Source organism: Fragaria vesca, linkage group LG5, assembly GCF_000184155.1.
Source record: "Fragaria vesca subsp. vesca linkage group LG5, FraVesHawaii_1.0, whole genome shotgun sequence".
Taxonomy (NCBI): domain Eukaryota; kingdom Viridiplantae; phylum Streptophyta; class Magnoliopsida; order Rosales; family Rosaceae; genus Fragaria; species Fragaria vesca.
The window spans coordinates 24,675,527-24,689,861 of NC_020495.1; the positions used below are offsets into that span (position 1 = coordinate 24,675,527).

The 14,335-nt window shown below is 39.2% G+C and overlaps 2 protein-coding genes across 2 annotated transcripts; both read left to right on the forward strand.

Moving 5' to 3' along the window:
• Positions 1 to 3,972: 3,972 nt before the first annotated feature.
• Positions 3,973 to 8,683, forward strand: LOC101295234 (nitrate reductase [NADH]-like). Its single transcript, XM_004300392.1, has 4 exons — positions 3,973 to 5,045; positions 5,135 to 5,269; positions 6,273 to 6,505; positions 7,120 to 8,683. Exons 1-4 carry the CDS (start codon positions 4,052 to 4,054, stop codon positions 8,461 to 8,463), a joined length of 2,706 nt encoding a protein of 901 aa, XP_004300440.1. The 5' UTR covers positions 3,973 to 4,051; the 3' UTR covers positions 8,464 to 8,683.
• Positions 8,684 to 11,774: 3,091 nt separating this feature from the next.
• Positions 11,775 to 12,489, forward strand: LOC101295526 (probable calcium-binding protein CML25-like). The gene has a single exon (XM_004300393.1). The coding sequence runs from the start codon at positions 11,855 to 11,857 to the stop codon at positions 12,326 to 12,328; it is 474 nt and encodes a 157-aa protein (XP_004300441.1). The 5' UTR covers positions 11,775 to 11,854; the 3' UTR covers positions 12,329 to 12,489.
• The last annotated feature ends 1,846 nt before the right edge of the window (positions 12,490 to 14,335 follow it).

The following is a 14,335-nucleotide window of genomic DNA, read 5'->3' on the forward strand; positions in this document are numbered from 1 at the left end:
AAATAAGAACGAACAATCCCACCACACCGTATAACCACCCTTGAAGATTAAAGTGATTCTCAAATCTGTAGAGAATTGTTTTTTTTTCCCCGTAAAGATGTAGAGAATTGTTGTTGTTTGGATATTATAGATTTTAATTTAATATTATATTTTCATAAAAATTCTTGATTGTGGGGTTAGTATTGGAATATTTAGTTTAAAATTGAAATGTGGGGTGAATAAAATATTTGATGGGATGACAATAGCCGCATCCTATGTTTAACAACAAATCATCATGACACTACATCAACATAATTTTCAATGTTTTCTTTGGCCAATAATTCAAACATATATGCACTAAACTCAGGGTAATTAATACTTAAGATTCATTTCAAATCTTCGGCCTGTCCATTTATACATCATGTATTTTCGTTTATTTCTACTTTCATGATCGAGAATCGCATATTGATCATTAGCCCTATATGGCTTTCACAAGGTAGTCTACATTGCCAGGCAAAAGAAAATTCAGCACTTTGTTTTTGTCCCTCAATTTTCTTTGAAATAGTTCATGAGTTACGTGGGAATTACGTTTTTAGTTCAGCAGAGTCTTTAATTTGATTCAACACCCGACATATATACCTTTGATGAGAATTCAAAAACCAGTTTGGTTTGCAAATTCAGAAAGACCGGCCCAAAAAAACCCTAGCCAGTGTTAGAGGTTTGCTACCGACACGTCGTTTCAATGAAAAGTTTTATGGTCGTTCTCACAGAAAATCCATGAATACGTATGATCCAGAAAAGTACGTGGTGAGGAACCAATGATGGAGAGGCTGCTGGTTCTATACAATATCCCACCACAAAATCAAATCGATCGCCAGCAAAGTGTGGGCTCTGTGGCACTGCCATTTCGAGAAAGAAAAAATATCCAAACCACAAGCCAATGAAACCAGAAACCAAGTCACATCACGACGTCGCGAGTGTCCTAGATTCGTCTTCGAATTCCTAGCTCTATAGTAAAAGGGTCTCAGCCATAAGTTAAAAAGGCTCTGTCGACCTATTAGGACGTCGATCATCGATCTCCATGGACCCGATGATCATGTTTGACAATAATATTCGACTCTCTATTTTGTCAGATGGATGAGAAGCAAGCAAAGACCAAAAACAGAAAATGGCTCCAAGGCCTCACCAAAGGCCACACGGCCAGCTTCTTCCCTAACCCCCTCAGTTTTCTATCAGCCGCCCCCAGTTGGGATGTTGTGGCTCGTGACCCTTCTATCAATTCTGTTATAGCTTTGGTTTCTCAGCATAGAAACCATGGCTGCTAGGCGCCCCATGTTTTAGTGCATTGGCCATTGGAGCATTCCATTCGCCACTTTTCATGCACAGCTCCTAAACAAACTGACTGTCCCCAGCTCTCTAGCTTCCTCATATTGATTTGCTTGCGTCCAGTGATTGACTTATTCTGCTCCATCCCTTTAACTTTTACCAGTTGTATTTTGTTGCTGCAAGATCTGATTAATTATTTGTTAAATCGAACTAATCGGGAATCTTACATTTCTTTTCTCTAATCCACTCTATTAAACAAGGTAATCACGTACATTTGTTTAGCGACAAGCATTGCCTACCTGCAGCTAAACCTGCCCTTTCTGATTTTCATATTCGAACCAGGTGCAACAACAAACTCTAAAGTTTGTACTTAACAGTATTATTTGCGTGGTACCTGTACTTTTGCAGCAAATAATATGCCATAATGAAACAGCTAGCACCATACAATCTCTGAAACTAAGGATTAGAAAATTGAGATGATACGTACCGTAAGGTAGCTCTCCACAGATTAATGCTCATACGTACAGTCGATCAATGAGTAAATTAAACACCTCCAAAACCCCTATAGCTTAGAGAATCATATATATACTCACCAAATTTAAGTAGGAAAAACTACAGATCGAGGGAACAATTAAAAGATTTTGGCGATGAAAAACTAATAACAATCTGTTTAGAACACGAATACAGCAATGTCTTTTTACAATTGTGCAGTATATATTTTTTTTTAGAAAGTAGGTGGTTACCTGAAGCAAGTGCTGTTTATTGTATGTATACAATACAAGTATCCGTATGGACCGTATAATAGTTTTTCAATTGTAGATTTGCAGGTATACAAATACAGTGATTACAGTCACTATCATCTTAAACTTTTGAAGTGTAAGGCAGATATTTATGGCCTGCTTTTCAAGTGAGATATTGATGTCAACAAATATCATTCGAAAAGTCCCCGGAATATATAATTCTGCAAGTTCTAGCTACAATTTGTCCTTTTTTTTTTTCTTCTTCTTTTGGCCAACGGAAATGTACGTATATCCCAAACTAATCAATACATTTTCATTGACCGAAAAATACCCTTACTTGGAAAATATAAACAAAGATGTCTAAAAGTCCGTAACATTTAAGTATCCAACATTCCAACCCTAAACTAATTGACAATGCGAGCGCGTAGAGTTTTCGGTTTCTAATGCGAGACTTTTTCAACATAAATATCTCTCGCTTACTATAGGCAATATATGCGAAATCCATGCATAGTCGACCCTTGAGGAGACCCAAGGATACGTACAATTTGTTTAAGTCCTAAACTGCCTGCAAATCGTTGAAACAGACGAACAGTATTAGTTAGGAATCATATATGCTGTAATACTGATAGATCAATCGGCCCGAAAGCTTCAAATTCCAGTAACTAGCAGCTGGCTGCTGATAGTTTTCCGTACGTAGCTTCATCATCCACACGGTAATGCATGCAATATTGCAATATATGGTATGCCCTAATCATTGGCCCGGCCAATTGCAATTTTCTATCCTTAAGTTTCATTTTCTTGTGTTGATTAAAAGATGAGGGTGTACTGTACGTACTACATTATAAACTATGGTCTTGTACCATCAAAATATATTAACATATATATATATATATATATATATATATGTATGTCCAGACCCAGCAGACTCAAATTTAAGACCTTGCTTGCACGTACTTCCCAGATGCATGGTGTGTCAATTCTTACTTTCAGTGATATATACATATGCGACTGAAAGTGATATAATGGTTTCTTAAATTCAGGATGGAAATTGAATTATTCCACTATAGTTTTAATTTGTTATCATATGGTTTGCTTGCTACAACTGAAACTAAATTTGTTATTAGGAATAGTAATAATAATTACGCCGAATAAAAAGTCAATTTCAAGCATGTCGGAAGTTATGATCTGTCTCACGTACGATAGACTAGTTATAGCAATTGAGTTGCTTGTTGGATCGGAAAAAAAAATTATTCGATCAAAAAAAATGCTAGCATACGTTTTTTAACCCAACTGGGCTAGTCCGCATAAATGGTTCGCTGCTAGGGTTTCCTTGACAGAGAAATTGACCGAGATCGGAGGTGTGATGGCGGCGATGACGTACTATCATTTTGCAGATTCTTTAGGCTTTTACTTTGTTGGTTAGTTAATAATACGACTACTCCTTGGCAGTCTTTGGATTAGGTTGTCTGTTTTTACAGTTTTACTTAGCAACCTGGATGGGTATCAATTTATATTATGAGGAGTTCTTCCTTAGCTTCATGCATGACATTGTTGGAACACAATTTATACCTAATCAAGTACGAACACTGTTCCAAAAAATATAGAATTCCACCCCCATTTTGTAAATCAAACTGGATTTCTTTTTCACAGGGAAAACCACCCGGATAAAATGGGAAAAAAAATAAACAAATAGAGTAAATACGTATATAAATACGTATTCCATCGCCTTGGATTATAAGGCAGTAAGACACGAGCCATCCTAGTGAAGTCTCTACCCAACTCCTCAGTCCAGCCGCCAACACCACTAACTAGCCCCGAACCAAACCCAACTGGTTGGGTCCCTAACTCTCCGTGTGACACGTGCTCACCCCGCCAACCGGGTGCCTATATAACTCTCCGTTCCCCCTTCCTTCATTTTCAGAGATCCCAAAAAGACTCTCCCTCATTCTTTCTTAGCACACAAAAGAAAAAAGCACAAGACTCCCACATAGAAACCTGAACGGACCATGGCGACCTCAGTCCAGAACCGCCAGTTCCCTCACATCGAGCCCGCCCTAAACGGCGTCGTCCGCTCCTCTTTCAAATCAAGTCCCACCCGCCATTTTCAAGAGGCACCGAAAATCCCGGCAGCGGTGGACGACGACGACGACTACTCCTCCAGCGACGACGAAAACGACGAGAGTATTAAAGAGTACATGGACATGGTCCGGAGAGGCAACAACGAGCTAGAGCCGTCGATCTTGGACCCGAGAGATGAGGCCACGTCGGACAACTGGGTGGAGCGAAATCCCAGCATGGTCCGCCTCACAGGGAAACACCCCTTCAACTCGGAACCGCCGCTCAACCGCCTCATGCACCACGGCTTCATCACACCGGTCCCAATCCACTACGTCCGCAACCACGGCGTCGTCCCCAAGGGCACGTGGCACGACTGGACCGTCGAGGTCACCGGCCTCGTCCGCCGCCCGGCTAAGTTCACCATGGACCAGCTCGTCACCGAGTTCCGTTCCCGGGAGCTCCCCGTCACCCTAGTCTGCGCCGGAAACCGCCGCAAGGAGCAGAACATGGTGAAGCAGACCATCGGCTTCAACTGGGGCGCCGCAGCCATCTCCACCTCCGTGTGGCGAGGCGTCCGCCTCCGCGACGTTCTCAAGCGGTGCGGGATCTACAGCCGCAAGGGTGGGGCCCTCAACGTCTGTTTCGAAGGCGCCGAGGACCTGCCGGGTGGCGGCGGCTCCAAGTACGCCACCAGTGTGAAGAAAGAGATTGCGATGGACGAGAGTAGGGATATCATACTTGCTTACATGCAAAACGGCGAACGTTTAGCCCCGGATCACGGGTTTCCGGTTCGGATGATCATACCCGGATGCATCGGAGGCCGGATGGTGAAATGGCTCAAACGGATCGTCGTCACGACGAAAGAGTCGGATTGTTATTATCATTACAAGGACAACAGGGTCCTTCCCTCGCATGTCGATGCCGAGCTCGCCAATGCTGAAGGTAAACTATTTAGTTACTATTTAAAATAAAGTTAGTTACTATCTACGAAGAATGGAGCTGATATAGTTACTGTTGTATGGGTGGTGCAGCATGGTGGTACAAGCCAGAGTACATAATTAACGAGCTGAACATAAACTCTGTTATCACGACGCCGTCGCACGAAGAGATATTGTCTATAAACTCGTGGACGAGGCCGTATACTCTCAAAGGATACGCATATTCCGGTAAGCATCTGCCGACGATAATCTATTTGTCTTTTCGTTGCAATATATCTATTTTTCACATGGAACCGATTGAAACACGTAGCTGGGTGCATTGAGATGCACATTCAAGTGAGGCCGTACGAACATATCTCAAACTTGTACACTTACACACTGCTTTGGTAAAATATGGGTGGTGAATTATTTTCATGAAAACAAAATTACGGGTGGACTTTTCCATATATAGGTTTAGAGAGTAAGGCATGCATCATTCCATTTGTTTGCTTTTCAGACCAAAAAAAAATAAAAAATCCATTTGTTTGCTTGACTTCTCGTGGCAAGACTAACACAAGTCTTTTTCTGCGAGCTTTGTACTTTCCGTCACACATCTTAATTTCTACACTGCGTAAATATTTTTTCTGAGTTCTTTTGTGTACATAAATTTAAGATGAGGGTGGTCACTGTCACTAACACAGTTTATACAGAACAAACAAACTACCATATTTGTGATAATTATAATTATAATTTTTAGAAAAAGAGAAAAAAAAAACTTGTATGGGGTGATCCACACTAATGATATTTATCTAAAACACTACTTCGTAATCAAACTATCAGAATAACGTCGAGATAAAATAACGAGCGATTTTCCTAATCGTTTCATTTTTGATTCTCCTAGTCTTTCGTTCTTGATTCTCCTATTTGTTTTAATCTTGATTCATTTTCTAATACCATATACACATAAATATACATATTTCAATTGGTTCATGATTTTGATGGGGCCGCCACCGGCTACAACCAACGGAATGTCATAGTTTCTCATTCTTATGATAACGAAGTAATTCATTTTTCTTGACAAGGAAATAAGATGAAAGCAACATGTTAATTAAGTTGTGGGGGCTGGGGCTTTGTTTGTTTGTTTTTTTTTCTTCCTTTTATTCTTGTTGGGTGATTTTCAAAGTTTTCAACTCATGCATTACGTGCATGTTTGAAAGAATTACCCTAATGGAGTTGTGCTGCGTTTTTACAGGAGGAGGAAAGAAAGTGACACGAGTGGAGGTGACTGTGGACGGTGGTGAGACGTGGCAGGTCTGCAATCTGGACCACCAAGAGAAGCCGAACAAGTATGGCAAATACTGGTGCTGGTGCTTCTGGTCACTCGAGGTTGAAGTGCTCAACTTACTCGTAGCCAAAGAGATCGCAGTGAGGGCTTGGGATCAAACCCACAACACTCAGCCCGAAAAGCTCACCTGGAACGTAATGGTACGCAGATTCATTCCTGCTCTTGTTTATATATTAAACAGAATAAGAGGTTAGACGATATTAGTGCTTGGATAAGACGTTCATGCTCTAATTGGCTCTGCTTAATTATCAATCAACTTCAACCTCTTTTGCCGGAACCAACTGGGTTCCTTCTTTCAATTCACGTCATGTGGTTCTTGTTGTCGATCATGTCTTTTCCAAGTTGTTTAGTATATGCATCAGCTTGGCAATTTGTGATGAGGACCGTCACTGTCTCTGTTTTATAATTGAAAAGCATGTCTAACTAGTTTATTACAATTGAGGTCATTCAATTAGTTTCCTCATTATTGGTTGCCTCCTACCTTGGATCCCTAAGCCTTGGAAGAGCTTATTTTAATTACCTATTTTAATGGTGCAAGAATTAATAATATTTGATTGATTCGTTGGCTGGGAATAAAACCTAGTGTTTTCATATTTGCCTGCAATTGTTGACCATTATAAAAAAAACAAGGGGGACCTTAAAACTCTTCTATTATTGTGCAATGTTTCAACTAATTTTCTTGTAGTTGTGGACCATTTGAACCTGGAGTACGTCTCTTTCCTAATTGGTATGAGCTTGTGGTTAAAATGTGCAGGGTATGATGAACAACTGTTGGTTCCGTGTGAAAATCAATGTGTTGCCACACAGAGGAGAGATCGGAATAGTATTCGAGCATCCGACCAAACCCGGAAACCAATCCGGCGGGTGGATGGCGAAAGAGAGACACTTGGAGATCGAATCCAACGCGACCCTCAAGAAGAGTGTGTCTTCACCCTTCATGAATACTTCAAGCAAGGTTTACTCGATGTCCGAAGTCAAGAGGCACAACACCCCTCAGTCTACATGGATTGTTATCAATGGTCACGTCTACGACTGCACTAAATTTATCAATGACCATCCTGGCGGTGCTGATAGCATTTTGATCAATGCCGGAACGGATTGCACGGAAGAGTTTGAAGCAATCCATTCCGACAAGGCCAAGAAAATGCTAGAGGAGTATCGAATAGGGGAGGTGGTTGGTACCAATGGTTACGCCTCCGACTCTAGCTCCCCTAATAACACCGTTCATGGGATATCAAGAATATCGACAGTGAATTCTATGTCTTCTCTTAACAATGTTTTGGCCCCTATTAAAGAAGTCACGCAAAGAAGCGTGGCGCTCAAACCACGTGAGAAAATTCCGTGCAAGCTTGTGACCAAGACCACGATTTCACATGACGTGAGGGTATTCAGATTTGCATTGCCTTCGGAAGACCAAGCTCTAGGGCTGCCGGTGGGAAAGCACATTTTCTTGTGTGCTACAATTGAGGGCAAGCTTTGCATGAGGGCATACACACCAATCAGCTCGATTGATGAAGTTGGTTATTTTGAGCTGGTGGTGAAGGTCTACTACAAGAATGTGCACCCTCGGTTCCCTAATGGAGGGCTCATGTCACAATACTTGGACTCTCTCCCAATCGGGGCTGCTCTAGACGTGAAAGGTCCATTAGGTCACATAGAATACACCGGTAGAGGTAACTTTTTGGTCCACGGTAAACCCAAGTTTGCAAAGAAGCTGGCCATGATTGCCGGAGGGACGGGGATCACTCCCGTTTACCAAGTAGCACAGGCCATCCTGAAAGACCCGGAGGACGAAACCGAAATGCACATTGTGTATGCAAACCGAACCGAGGAGGACATTTTGTTGAGGGAAGAGCTTGATAGTTGGGCCAAGGAGCACGAGAGGTTCCATGTTTGGTATGTGGTGGAGAATGGTAAGGAAGGCTGGGAATACAGTACGGGATTCATCTCGGAGAGTATACTGAGGGAGCATGTTCCCGATGGATCGGACGGTTCTCTTGCGTTGGCTTGTGGGCCGCCGCCGATGATCCAGTTTGCCGTGCAGCCTAATCTGGAGAAGATGAACTATGATGTCAAGAATTCGTTGCTTATATTTTGAAGAGTGGAGCTAGCTAGATCCACGGTAATATGTACATTATTAGTGTTGTATCATTGTTTCCACTTTTGAGGGGGAGATTCATTTAGATGGAAAAATAAAGTCACTTGTACTCTCAAATTGGCATTCCTTTTCTCATGTTGAGAAAAATGCCAATGCGCCATTTTATAGTTGTATATCTAAGTCTCTGTTTTTCATCAATGACATTCCATAGTCTTATACTAAAGTCTTGTTTTTCATCAAAGTCATTGCATATATAGTTGTATACCACGACGTGTTGTCTTTTTTACGATCAAGTCAAATATATATAGCGGTTTTGATCTCTTAACTTAAGAATTTGGTCGTGGTTTAACGTGTTATATGTTACATTATTCTAAATGATAGTTAGTTGTTACGATATTCTAAATAGTAGAGTTAACGTTTTTTAAAATGATTTGAGTCGAGGATTCAATTTTCTTTATTGTTTTGTTGATTATTTTTTTAAAATTGTAAAATCAAACAACTTTTAAAAAAGATACGTTTAGAAATACGGTGAGTCGATTTAAACATTCAGTTTGTGGATTTAACAATCTGTTTTACTCTCTTGGATTTTGGTATAGCCGAAAGGTCAGCTATGAACTTAGTTTCCGCGTCCAACCCCAACATGCATGGCTCTTCCAAACTCTGATGGGCTTTGTTGGGAATCGTATTATGTACCTGAAGATCGAGATTGAGTGAAGCTTTGTTTTCTTTATCCATATCCATATGCAGACATGAACCAACCTGGATTCCTGCGAGCCAATTAAGTCTTTTCTGGCATGAATTTGACAACAGCTAGCCATTTTGGGTGGAAGAGTGTATATAATTTTAATGGAAATTAATGTCACATCTCATTCTTAGTAAGAAACTAAGGGGACACTTGATTAAATATTTATGGTAACAATCTAGGATTGAGCGATTGGCTTATGCAACTATGCAAGTAGTTATATATAACATTATCTAGGACTTCAACGATGGAGTTCATCACCCAAATTGAAAAGAGCTCCAACGTTGTTGGGTTGTTTCCGAGAGTCAACTATATATGATGTAGCTCCTGAGAGTTGGCTAAATCAAATGACAAAAATGCAAGTTGTTCATGCATGCCTTTTCTTTGCCTGGAATTTAGTTCAATAGATTTCTACCAAGTTGGAGATCAAAGAAAGATGAGAGAGGCGGTACCGCCGGTACGTGAAAACAACAAGATGGAGCAAGTAGCAGTTCTTAATAGTTAGCACATGAGTTCGACATATTAGCTAGCTATTTTCTTCTGTTTTGCAAATTGTATCACAATTAAAAGTTCCATCACACTCATGCACTTCACCTCTAATTGGTTGTTCGTTACCTGAAGGAATCAGTATGTCGACCTCACTAAATTAGTTATACGGTTATACCGACTTATACCCTGCTTATAATCGAAACTTAAAACTAGCCGTATTTGAATAATTTTTTATTTTAATTTTAATTTTAATTTTTAAATTTTTTTTTTACAAAAGTGATATATACATTAGTCATATAAACTAATTGAATGGTGAAGATATAGAACTTGACCGAAAAATGAGTCAAATAAGGATCGTTACATTTTAATTTCAAAACGAAACTTCATTCTGGTTGTTTAAAGTTTCAAGAAACGAATGCAAATTCAAACTCAATATATCAACTATGTACAAGTAATAACAATAAACAAGAGTGACCCATGCTCGTAGCTGATTTTACACACGAATTAATTTACACGAATGAATGATGTAGCCTGTATGTGCAGTATTTGTAAGGTATGGTGCAGTATTCGTATGGTACATTTAGTATGAGTTGACATCAAAAATACCGGCGTGCCGATAAGGGATACAACAACGCAATCACAGCTTTGAACAACCTACAAACCTTCGTTGAAATTTGAGCTGATGGGTGAAGAGAATGTGCTCCTTTAGCGGTGAAAAATACATATTAAATGTTGAGACCAAGTGACAAAATTTCCCTCCCAATTCCTTGCATTGAGGTTCTCTTATGATTTTATTTGGTTTGCTTCACAGCCCAAGTTATTTTGCTTCATAGTGAGGTCTCCACTGCAAAAGAGATTTCCTATTTTGCTTCCTCCTACTGCAAAATGAGAATGAATCCATATTATGTCTTTCTCGTTCAGTTTGTAGATAAGCTCTTGCAATTTAAAGATAACAGTGCAAAAGGCTGACAATTGTTTGTTTTCGGTTTTAAAGTTTGGAAAGTTTCATCACTTATCGCAGGTAGCCTTTTGCTTACGTAATACCACCGAATTTACATCAAATGACATTTCTATATTTATCTTTATCTTCTTATACATTTTGTTTTTTGTAAATTTAATTTGCCGCAAACGGCAATTTTCATATGTCTCAGCCGCACCCAAAAGAACATAAAGTTCTGGTTTGTATTCATACAATTCTTCAATAAGAAGCACAAAGCAATTTATATTTATAATCAAGTCTAAAACAGCATAATTGGGCCGTGTGTTGATCTGAAATTCTGAATTCAATTTTTAATTTGATGCTCAATCTGGGCCTGACGTTAGGGATGTGTTTTTTGACCAAAGCCCAAAGGCCGAAGCCTATCCATGTCACCAACACTTTCCGATACGATTTTGATCTTGTTTTTAATCTTTCATTATTATTTTTTTTTGGGTAAGCGTAAAAGGTATCGTTCCTCCATAAAAATTTATTATTAACAAGGCGAAGACATATAAATCTGATGTACAAGCATGTTCATGGGATACTAGTAACTAGTAAGTAAAAAATTGATATTTACATTTCATGTTAGATCGAATCATTCTTATCTTTAACGGTGATATCGATCATTTTATCATTTCTCGTATAAGACAGAACGAGCATAAGAGTATAAACACATCACGGATTAAGTGGGCATCACTTTCTTTGTAGAATCAAACATAGCAACTTGTCAAAGATAAGAGTGATATTACAAAAAAAAATTATGACAAGAATCTGTATAACATGTTATTTCTCTTGCAAACTAGATTTCTGAGGGATACCTTCAAAATAAAAAGAAGATTTATGAGGTACATTTTTGAATGATTAGCTAGCTTCAATGTAATGTCGATCAAAGAATGCCATAATGCATTTACTGTCACAATCATCCAGAACAATATTCTTATCCCACCAGTTTGTTCTTATATCACACTAAAGTGGCATGGTATTCTCACTCACATTAATCACAAGAATAAGAATACAGTCCTATCTTTTGTTCATGCATGGGAATTTTCTTTCCTTTTGCACTGCTTGTATATAAATAGAGGTTGATATAGCAACGAAAATGCAAACTAAAAAAGTAAGACAAAGGTAAAGCTGCACATCAAGTGCTTCAGCTTATATCCAAACCTTGCTAATCTAGATCTATGGCTCAGTCGAGTTCTCTATCTGCAGAAACCGAGTCACTGAGTCAGGTCCTGGGCCTTATCGAAACATTCAAAGCTTTCGATTCAGACAACGATGGGAAAATCACAGTAGCAGAGCTCGGTGGGATCCTAGGATCGCTTGGTTACAGTTCGAATGAGCAAGATGTGAGGGCAATGATGGAGCAAGGGGACACAAACAAAGATGGGTTGCTGAGCATAGAGGAGTTTCTGGAGATGAACACAAGGAACATGGAATTCGGGGGGCTTGAAAATGTGCTAAAGAATGCTTTTGAGGCCTTGGATGTTGATGGGGATGAGGTTGTGACTGCAGAGGAGTTGTATGAGGTTATGGGAGATGAGATGGGGTTTGAGTTAAGTCTGGAGGATTGCCAGGGTATTATTGCTTCTATAGATTCAGATGGAGATGGGGCTGTTAGTTTTGACGATTTCAAACTTATAGTTAATTCCCTCTAAGGTTTCGTAGCGCTAGCTAGCTCTCATATATATGATCAATACATACCCTCCTATCCTGAAATAAACACTTCTACTAAAGTATTGTGAGTTTGTAACTAATTATTTCTGAGTTTTCTTCATCTTTGTTATGGTGGATCTATATTCTATATAATTTTGTGGATTAAAGATTTACAATGGTAAGCGGAAACTCCAATTTTTTCAAAGGTTTGGAAACACTTGTATCCTTTGAACTTTTCAAAGGTTAATGTTACTCTTATTGTGCTCCATGCCCAAATAGAAAATCGGCCCAAACTACTAGCTTATCAGCACTTGTGTTTATACACTCGCCCTTCACATTAACTGAGCAAGGCAAGTGTTCTTGCAGACTTCTTGATCCCAAAAAAGAACATTCCAGGAGAGCAGAGATACTATAAACTGCATGCAACCCAGATTTTACAACAACCGATGTTGATATAGGGGCAGTAGACGCATTAGTGCTCTTCCAGGTGCTGAACTGTGTGCAGGAGTGTGCCCTCAATCTTTCACAAAGCATATCTGCATATGGTACCGCTTACGGGTGCTGACTACTATCGCGCTACAAAAAGGGAAGGATGTAAATGTGCTAAGTCCGATCTCCATAGGACTTTATTTTTCGATCGGCGAAAACTTGATGAGTTTTGCATCCTTAGGAAACACTCATCTATCAAACGTGAATTAGGAGGAGTTGAGTTATGCAACCTTAGAAAATGCTGATCTTGCCAAGGCCAATTTGGAGGGGGCAAACATGTATATAATGGAGTTAGGTCTTGAGTTGAGCAAAGCAATACTAATATGAAGAGTACGTATCGTTAAGGTGTGTATCGATAGTTCGATACTTATCAAAAGCTTAAATTCTTTTGTTTATAAAATAAGACAAAAGTAACCGATTATATAATTTTTAAAGATAGAGTAACTATATAAGTTATGCAACTTTATAATAGAGAACACTTCTCGGTTTCAATCAAGTAAACGTTTCATTAGTAATACGATTACATAGTTTTGACAATCAATAGTCTTGCTTAAATTGAACATGGTTTTTTAGACTCATTTTCGGTTAAGTCTGACTCTAAATATTTAATAAACGATTCATCATTACATAAAATAATGACTTTTTATTAATTACGTAACTCTTTCAGTCTTTTCTATATATTTTTTCCTCAAATAAACATGCATTTTCTCGATATGATTTGGTTGATATCTGGTACAGAAATCAAGCAGGTTAGCCCCTAGTCGCGGAATTACTAGTAGCTTAAAAAGAAAAGTAACAAGACAGAAATCTGAAGAAAGATATCTTCACTAATATTGTAAAAGTTTACGGCTCTACAATATTCTCTAAACAGAATGTTTACTTTCTGTTTCGTCTATGTCTAGTTCTAACTAAACATCTCTTATTTATAGAACTAGAATCCATAACTACCCTGAAGACTATTCCTAATCTAAGTAAGAAACAGAATTCCTGACATGGTTAACTATGAAAACTAACTAAGTTCCTAGTAGGATTCGGATACACCTGTATCATGGCTCCCCCTTCTAGAAACTTAAACTCCTGTTTAAGTTAAAACTGGAGATGAGGAAACTCAAGAGTTCCCTTTTCTTTGCTGAACCATTTAGATTGACTAGGAACTTGACCGACGCGTCTAATACGGAATACGGCTCGTTCCTCTTGACGTGTCTTTGTCACTTTCTGCTCCAAAATGCAATCCTCTTTTAATGGCTCCTCTCTGTCAAACCACAAGTCATCAACTGGTAGTAAAACAACCTTGTCATCCCCATCATCATCAAGCAATGGTGGTTCAAACAACTTCAAGTAATCAGCATTGATAACTGAATACATGCCCAAATATGGCGGCAAGTCGAGCTTGAAGGCATTGTCGCCAATCTGCTGCAGAATACGGAAAGGACCGTACCGAAGTGGCTTCAACTTCTTACCTTCACCTTTCAAACTTTCCTTGCTCAACTTCAACCAGACCAAATCTCCAACACCAAAGT

Excerpts from the sequence above, each read along its gene's own strand:
- LOC101295526 (XM_004300393.1), top strand. The coding sequence starts at position 11,855 with ATGGCTCAGTCGAGTTCTCTATCTGCAGAAACCGAGTCACTGAGTCAG.
- LOC101295234 (XM_004300392.1), top strand. The coding sequence starts at position 4,052 with ATGGCGACCTCAGTCCAGAACCGCCAGTTCCCTCACATCGAGCCCGCC. Across the intron at positions 5,270-6,272 it reads CAAAGGATACGCATATTCCG|GAGGAGGAAAGAAAGTGACA; the intron begins GTAAGCATCTGC and ends GCGTTTTTACAG. Across the intron at positions 6,506-7,119 it reads AGCTCACCTGGAACGTAATG|GGTATGATGAACAACTGTTG; the intron begins GTACGCAGATTC and ends TAAAATGTGCAG.